The sequence below is a fragment of the Nothoprocta perdicaria genome, unplaced genomic scaffold, assembly GCF_003342845.1.
Source record: "Nothoprocta perdicaria isolate Ctin4 unplaced genomic scaffold, notPer1 scaffold_413, whole genome shotgun sequence".
Taxonomy (NCBI): domain Eukaryota; kingdom Metazoa; phylum Chordata; class Aves; order Tinamiformes; family Tinamidae; genus Nothoprocta; species Nothoprocta perdicaria.
In genome coordinates, this window is record NW_020455659.1 from 49117 (window position 1) to 56880 (window position 7764).

The window sequence follows — 7764 nt, forward strand, 5'->3', positions numbered from 1 at the left end:
TGCGGCGGGGCCGGGGGCGAGGCGGGGGGCACGGGGACAGGGCCTACCTTCAGGGGCGGCCGCGGCGGGCGGCGGGCGGTGTCGCCTCCCCGGCAGGAGCCACGCGAGCGCCGAGCATCCCTCGCTGCGCCGCCCCGCACGTTGCTACAGCGACCGCCTCCCGCCCGCCGCCCCCCCGGCCCGGCCCGGCCCCCCCACCCACCAAAGGCCTTTGCTGCAACAGCCCCGTTGCGGGGAGGCGGGGGGCTGCAGCTCTGGATTGGGGGGGTGATGGTGGGGCAGCCCCACGGCGCTTGTCCCCAGGGTCCCCTCCCTCAGGCACCTGTGGCTTGGGGAGGGAGCAGGGATCTGAGCAGGCTTCGTGGTCCCCATCCCTGCTGGGACTGGTGGCCCTGGCACCAAGTACCACTAGCAGGGTTGGTGCAAGGGCCTGGGCACGGAGGAGCAGCTGGCATTGCCCCCCCGGCCCTTCATCCCAGCCAGCATCACCTCCCGCTGACACCCCCCATCAAGGCAGCAATGGGGAGAAAAACCCTGGGAAAAGGCATGGGATGAGACATCCTCCAGTGCCCTTTCTGCACAGGGAGCTTTCCTGCCTCCCTCCCGGGTCTCACCTCGAAACACAAGAATGAACCAGTGTGGGGGKTTTCTTCCCTGGCCATAATTAAAAAGGAGTTGCCCTTCCGAGCCCTTTCTATGCCGGGAGGGCAAGAAGAAAGAGAGGGGAGGAAGGGGAAAGCCCTGAAAGAAAAGAGAGGAAGGGCTTGGGAAGGAGAGGAGAAGGGGAAAAAAGGGATGGGGGAAAATTAAAGCAGAGGTTGCACAAAGGGAACTCCTCTACCTTTGAAGCCGGGGTTAAATCGGGGAGGGGACAGCGGAGGCAGAGCAAATGGGCCCTTTTTCAAAGCACTCTGCTTAAAGAATGTCGCAGATTCCTGCGGGAACACGGAGCTGTGGCCAGGAGGCCGAAGGAAACAAGAGGGCAAAAATTAAGCCAGGCACGCAGCTGATTCCTGTYGGCACACCTGGACCACCCGTGCCAGGGCACTGTGCGCCCGTAATTGCTGGGGGTTGCGTTTTGCCGCTGCTTTAAAGCTTCATTTAACTCCCACTGTTATAATTTGCTCCCCGCTGCCAGTGYCCCTGGCCGTGTGCCGGATCCCGGCCCCTGGGCCAGGTGAAGTGATGGGCAAGCGAGTGCAGCCCTGTGGACAAATCGCTTTTATTCACCCAAGGGCTTTCCCTTCTTTATATATAACTCCCCGGTCTAAGGGTCTAGGCCCTAAACTGACTTACAGGGGTATGGAAGGGGCGCAGTTCGTGGCTCTGGAGGAACGAGCAATCCCCAAATTGCAGTGGGTTCCTCTGGCAGCAGCGCCMCTGGAGAGGCGCTTCCAGCTCCATAATTAACAGAGCCCACAGGGACAAGTGGTGGCCCTGCTTCTCCACGGGGTCCCATGAGCCTGGCACTCTGCTGGGCACTGCAGGGCTAAAGCACTTGCTGAGTGTGCAGGAGGTGTAGGGATGAGTGTCCAGACAGGGAAGCGGAGCGGTGTTGGAAGCCGAGCCCGTGCGGAGCAGGATGGAGCCAGGAACACGGCCCAGGGCTTGCAGACCTCAACAGTGCAGGAAACACGTCCAGGGTGCAGCGAGGGCTGCTGAGCACGGCGGCAGAGCCTGGGGGTGTCCCTGGGATGGCTCCAGCATCTTCAGAGCTGGGTACCACAGAGCAGCTCCAGGGCCAGGGACCATGGAGCATCCCCTGTTCCGGGGGCCACGGAGCATGACACGGGGACACGGGGTGTCCAAGGCTCTAGGGACACAGGGATCCCATGCCCTGTGCCAGCCCTCGTGGCGCACGCTCTGGAAGGCCGTGTGGTTGTTCTCCAGCACCACCTCCGTGAAGATGCACTCCTTGCTCCTGCCGATGCGCTAGGGAAGCGCGAGGGAGCGGGAGCGCAGGGCGGCAGCGGGGCCAGGAGCCTTGCCCACCTTGCCCACCAGCTTGCCCCTACTCATGCAGACGTACTGCTCGCTCTCGGCACCCTTGATGTGCACGAACGTGCCCGTCTCCACCATGAGCGTGGCTGCGGGGACAGCGGGACTCGTGCCCGGGATCCCACCTTGCAGCCCATGCCCGGGAGCGGCAGCCCCTTCCCGCCCGGCACATCCAGGTCGGCGGGTGCCCCGCGGCCGGCCCGGCCCCGCGCTCGCTCCCTCGGCTCCCTGGGCACATAAATATTTCAGGGGCTGCCGCCAGGCTGCATCTCTGCTCCCTGTTCCTGAGCGAGGAGAGAAGATGAAGCCAAAGGACTCGGGAAATCCCTGCTGCACGAGGCGAGGGAGGAAGGCGGCTCTGGAAAAGCAGGGTTCAGGGCTGCTTGGCTCCCTTGGGAGTTGTTATTTTAGGGGGCAATTGCAGGCTGCAGGGGAAGGGTCTGTGCTGTGTCGGGGTGTGAGACGGGATGAGCGGAGGGATCCGGAGGTGCCCAGGACACCCTGACCCCATAGGGGAAGGAGGATTTTTTTTCTCAGTGATGGGAAAAAAAAAATAAAAATAAATCCAGATGGAAAAGGGAGCCCTTTAAATGGCACCAGGCCAGCACATAGAGCCCTATCGATCCGCCTCGAGGCAGAGCTGGAACGACGATTTTTAACCGGAGCTGAACCCGGTCCCTAAGCAACGAGAACTGTCACGAGGGCCACGGGCAACGCGGGCCAAGCTCCCGAACCATCATTCCGGGCTGGGAAAACGCTGCTCCCCAGCTCGAGGTTGCGCTCGGCTCCACCAGGGCCATCGGGAGCCCGCTCAGCCCCGCGGGTCCCTACCGAACTTGTCACCGTCCTCGTGATCCGCTCGCCGGTGACCTGGACGTGTTTGCCGCCGGTCCGGCTGCAGAGCTGGTACTCCCGGATCCGCCTGCGGCTCAGCTGGTCGCTCGCGGTGTCCTGCTCCCTCATGGACTGGTTAAAATTAGGAGACGGTTGATTCTCCCCCTTGGTTTGCAGAGGGAAAAATAAAGTGAAGTTGTCCGGGACAGCCTGCAGCGGGAGGCACCAGGATGCTCCCGACTGGATGCTCCCGACTGGATGCTCCCCGGCATCTCCTGGCTGGATTCCCATGGCACAGCCTAGGCCACAAGCAGGATGGTGCCAACCTCCCCGGAGCGGGCGCTGGCTCCGGGGCCGAGCGCTTCCGACTGCGGGAATTTGGCAGGGACAAGGCACGAGCTCCCGGCCACCTCTGCAGCTGCCTGGTTCGGAGCGCAGTTGGCTACGGGTGGGAATATCACTGCCCATGGGAATGGGCCGCCTCGTGTCCCTTAGGGCATCGCGGGGCCTCCTTCCCCGCTGCAGAGCCCGGGACAGCCGGAGCGCCCGCTCCATCCAGCTCCCTTCCCTTCTCACTTGCAAAGGGATAAAGGCATTTACCTTGGGGGAAAAGAGGAGAAAAAAGGGTTCCGAATGCGGCRGTGGGGTGGCCGTTCCATTCAGGTGCTGCCGCCGAGGGTGCTGGTGTGGAGCAGCACGTTTTAACAGCGGCTGCTTTTCCAAAGCGCCCCAAAAAGCAGCGGCACGGGGGCTCGGGCCAAGCTCCAGGCATCCCCGGTGCTGGCGACCCTCCCCTTGCCGAGGCACCGCTGCCTCAGTTTCCCCGGGCAGGGGAGGTGACGCAGAGCAGGGGAAAGCACCAGAGCAGCCCCAGGTGCCCCTGCCCGGGGCAGGTAGCCCAAAGCTGGGGGCAGATTCGCTGCTACTGCCCCAGTTTAACCCTCCCTGGCTGCTTTCTCACCTCCCAGGCCAGTTGCGCAGCCAAAGCTCCCGGCTGCTCCCCGCTCAGTGCCACCGTTGCACCGCTCCGTAGGGCAAGGGGCTCTAACGGGCCCCTGCTGCTCCCTAATCCCCCATTGTCCCCAAGCTGGGCGGCACTCGTCACCCACGGGAGGACACTGCATGGAGCCGGGAGCAGCGGGATGCTCCGGGGATGCCGCGGGGTCCTGCTGGCCGAGGATGCTCCGGGAGCTGCGCTGGTTGCAGCGCCCACCCGCAGCACCCGTCCCTGCTGCCCCCTGCCTCTGCAGGGAACTGCAGCCGGGAATTGCAGCCGGGAAGTGCTGGAGCGAGGGCAGGATTCCCTCCAAGTGCCTCCTTTCCCCCACAACAGGAGGGGCTGGAGGTGCACAGCAGAGCCTTTATTGGGGGACAGCRCCAAAGAGGGGGTCTCTTCCGTGACCCTAAAGGACAACAGTGGCCGTGAGCTCCTCCCGCCGCTCTGGAAGGGAAGGAAAGGCCTTGGGAGGAGGGTGCGGAGCACGAAGGCGCTGGGGCCGCCCCAGGCCACGCGTCCCCCTCACCTGCATCCCGCTGCGCTGGGCGCTACTTCCTCGGCACGGCCCTCCTGTCCGCGCGGCCCTGCCGGAGAGCGAGGCCCCGGCTCAGCCCGGCGCACCCGAGCGCCCCGGCCCTTCCCAGCCTGCCCGATTCATGGAATGGGGAGCCRGGAGCAGCACCTTGCTCCCGCCTCCAAACTCCGCAAGGAGCAATCCCGGAGGAGCACCCCTGCCCAGCACCCCTGGGCAACCCTATGGCAGGGCACAGGGCAGATCCTACYGTGCGCAGGGCCAGCTGCTGCTCGCACCGCCACGCGTCGGGCACCTGGAAGGTGTAGGATGCCCTGGCACCGCTCAGCTCACAGCCTGCGGACACAGGGCACCTCAGGCGGAGCCTGCACGGGGACCAGGGGCGCAGGAGGCAGCACCCAGGATGCTGCTGCAGCACCCGGAGGGGCTGCGCTCGGCTGCTCACCCCAGATGAGGGACACGGGTCTCTCGGACTTGCTGCCGATGCTGCTGGTGAGTGACATCGCAGCGGGATCCTGGGCTGGGAATGGCAGCGGGAAGCAAGGAGGGCTCCAAAAGGAGAGGGRGCTCCCCAAGCACCAGCCCCAGAGCCTCCAGCTGCAGCTCCCTCCCCAGCTGCGGCTTTTAGAGGCCCCACGGCCGCTGCCCACCCAATCAGTGCCTCGTTAGTGTCACAGCTGGGTCCTGCTCTGCACTGTTACCCCGTCCTGGCAGTGCCACCGTGCGTGGCCACCCCTGCCAGGTGCCACCCGCAGCGACCATGTCAGCTGGGTGCCCCTGCGCTCTGTCGGGTGTCACCATGTGCTGCAATCCAGGTGCCACCACGGCCTGCTGGGTGCCACCAGTGCTGCCACGTGCAGGCACCTGTGCTGGGTGTCACCATGTGCTGCAATCCAGGTGCCACCACAGCCTGCCACGTGCCACCAGCGCCACCACGCACAGGCAGTTGTGCTGGGTGCCACCATGTGCTGCAATCCAGGTGCCACCACAGCCTGCTGGGTGCCACCAATGCCACCATGCGCAGGCACCTGTGCTGGGTGTCACCGTGCGCTACAATCSAGGTGCCACCAGTGCCGCCACGCGCAGGCACCCGTGCCGGGTGTCACCATGTGCTGCAATCCAGGTGCCACCACAGCCTGCCACGTGCCACCAGCGCCACCACGCACAGGCAGWCGTGCTGGGTGTCACCGTGCGCTACAATCCAGGTGCCACCACAGCCTGCCGGGTGCCACCAGCTCCCGCCATGCGCAGGCACCGTGCCGGGTGTCACCGTGCGCTACAATCGAGGTGCCACGAGTGCCGCCACGCGCAGGCACCGTGCCGGGTGTCACCGCGCGCCGCTGAGTGCCACTCTGGTGCCACCCCTGCCTCGCTGGTCGCCCCCGCCCCGCGAGCGCCACCAGCTCCCGCCAGCCGCCGCCGCGCCCCGCCCCGCCAGACCCCGCCCACACGCGCCACACCCTTCTTGGCCCCGCCCCTTCGCGCCCTCCGCCCCCTCGCGGCGGCGGCGCATGCGCGCGGCGGGCGTGTGTGTACGGCGGGCGGAAGCATCATGGCGGCGCCCTTGGGCGCGCTGGTGAGGCCCCGTGGCGGCGGGAGCGGGGGCGGCCCTGCCCCCCCCTCACCCCCCCGCGCCGTTCCGACCGCCCGCTCTGCCCCGCAGGGACCCGGCGAGGCCGCGGCGGCCGCGCGCGCCCTCTCGCTGCCGGCCGAGGCGTACGGCAACGACGTGAGTACGGCGCGCGCCGTGACGGGCCGCGCCGTGTGCCCGCAGCCCGGCGTGGAGGCGCTGTGGGCCGCGCGCGCCGCCCAGCACGCCGAGGTCTACTACAACGTGAGTGCCGGGGCGGGGAGCCGGGGAGCCGGGGCGGGGGGGGGATCGCGGGCCCGGTGCCACCGGCGCCGCGCCCGCAGCTCATCTCGTCCGTGGAGCCGTCGCGGCTGCGCCTCACGCGCCTCGACGAGCGCATCTACGGCGACTTCCGCCGCCTCTTCGGCGGCCTCCGCGTCGACCGCCTCGACCCCGAGGAGCTCAAGTCGGAGGCGGCCAAAGCGGTGAGGTGGGGGGGTCCGGGGGGGCGGCCGGCGGCCTCGGTGGTGACACCGGCGCCAGCGCCGCGCTCCGCAGAAGTGGCGCCCGTTCTGCCTGCAGTTCGAGGGCCTCGTGGAGGACTTCAACTTCGGCACGCTGCTGCGCCTCGACTGCCGCCACGGCTACACCGAGGAGAACAGCATCCTCGGTGCGCGCCGCGCGGGCGCCAAGGGACGCGCGGGGAAGGGGGGTGGTAGTTGGGACGAGGCCGGAGGGACCCRGAGCCCGCTTCAACCGCGACCTGCCTCTAAACCTTTCGTTTCCCCTCTTTTCCAGTCACCAGAATCCAGTTTTTCGCCATTGAAATAGCCCGGAACAGAGAGGGCTGTAATGACGTGGTCTACAACCGCACCGGCAAAGCAGCAGCGACTGAAGCAGTGGGAGGAGAGTCTGCGTGAGGCCGGGGCCGCGCTCGGGCCCCGGGGGCTCCACGTGAGGCCGGGACAGCGCTCGGGTCCCGGGGGCTCCACGTCCACGTGAGGACAGGGCAGCGCTCGGGTCCCAGGGCTCCACATAAGGCTGGGGCAGCGCTCGGGCCCGGGGCTCCACGTGAGGACGGGGCAGCGCTCGAGGCCAGCGCTCTGTGGCTGCACAAGTCGAGACCCCCGCAGGGGAGACCCTTGCAGCCCCCGGCAGAGGCTCCCCCAGGCCTGAACGCGCATCCTCAGAGCTCAGGCTCCGGTCGCAGGTTGTAAATAAACCTCTGAAAAAATCCTTTGTGCCCCAAGAGTTAATAGCCCCAAGACAGTTAAAAGAAAGCGTGGGGTAAAGGGTCCACGTGCCGAGTACAGGCGAGGCCCAGATGGACACGGCTCAGTAGAAACCATTGAAGTTTATTTGCAGTCACGATGCTTACACTGTATGCAGCAAACACCCTTACAAGTCAACCAGCAATCTGCTCACGCGAAAAAAAGGACCCAACACACACAATCGCCAGAGGAAAGGACAAGGACGAAATAAAAATAAAATAAAATAAAGAGGAGGTGGCACCTGGGGAGAGAAACTGAAACCCTAAGGACTGAGTGGCTGGAGGGTAGAGCTGAGCTAGAGAATGCACACGACTAGCAGCAACAATAGTGGAAAAAGTACAAGGCAAATGGGTTTCCCTCCCCGCTCCGCTTTCCTCTGCGAGTAAATTTTATATCCAAAACATTGATTATGGTGACTTAGCAAAAAAAATGGAATCGTTTTCAAGGGGGTGTTAAGTACTTCATGCTAGGCAAGCCTTGTTACTAAGAACCCTCCGAGGGGGCTCGGCGGCGGCTCCGGCCGAGCACCGCGGGCTGCCCAGTGCGCGTGGCRCCGCCGCCA

The 7764-nt window shown here is 65.7% G+C and overlaps 2 protein-coding genes across 2 annotated transcripts; one reads left to right on the top strand and one right to left on the bottom strand.

The window, feature by feature from the left end:
- Positions 1–1572: 1572 nt before the first annotated feature.
- LOC112952924 lies at positions 1573–4864 on the bottom strand. The gene is given in 7 exon segments (XM_026045882.1): positions 1573–1932; positions 1993–2087; positions 2830–2850; positions 2853–3042; positions 3409–3432; positions 4612–4697; positions 4807–4864. Coding segments are annotated over 7 exon segments (789 nt in total). The 3' UTR covers positions 1573–1617.
- Positions 4865–5913: 1049 nt separating this feature from the next.
- On the top strand, positions 5914–7287 carry PBDC1 (polysaccharide biosynthesis domain containing 1). Its single transcript, XM_026045884.1, has 6 exons — positions 5914–5937; positions 6025–6090; positions 6136–6195; positions 6276–6416; positions 6490–6601; positions 6730–7287. The coding sequence occupies exons 1-6, from the start codon at positions 5914–5916 to the stop codon at positions 6849–6851; spliced, it is 525 nt and encodes a 174-aa protein (XP_025901669.1). The 3' UTR covers positions 6852–7287.
- Positions 7288–7764: the final 477 nt, after the last annotated feature.

Excerpts from the sequence above, each read along its gene's own strand:
- PBDC1 (XM_026045884.1), top strand. The coding sequence starts at position 5,914 with ATGGCGGCGCCCTTGGGCGCGCTG. Across the intron at positions 6,417-6,489 it reads AGTCGGAGGCGGCCAAAGCG|AAGTGGCGCCCGTTCTGCCT; the intron begins GTGAGGTGGGGG and ends CGCGCTCCGCAG. Across the intron at positions 6,602-6,729 it reads CGAGGAGAACAGCATCCTCG|TCACCAGAATCCAGTTTTTC; the intron begins GTGCGCGCCGCG and ends CCTCTTTTCCAG.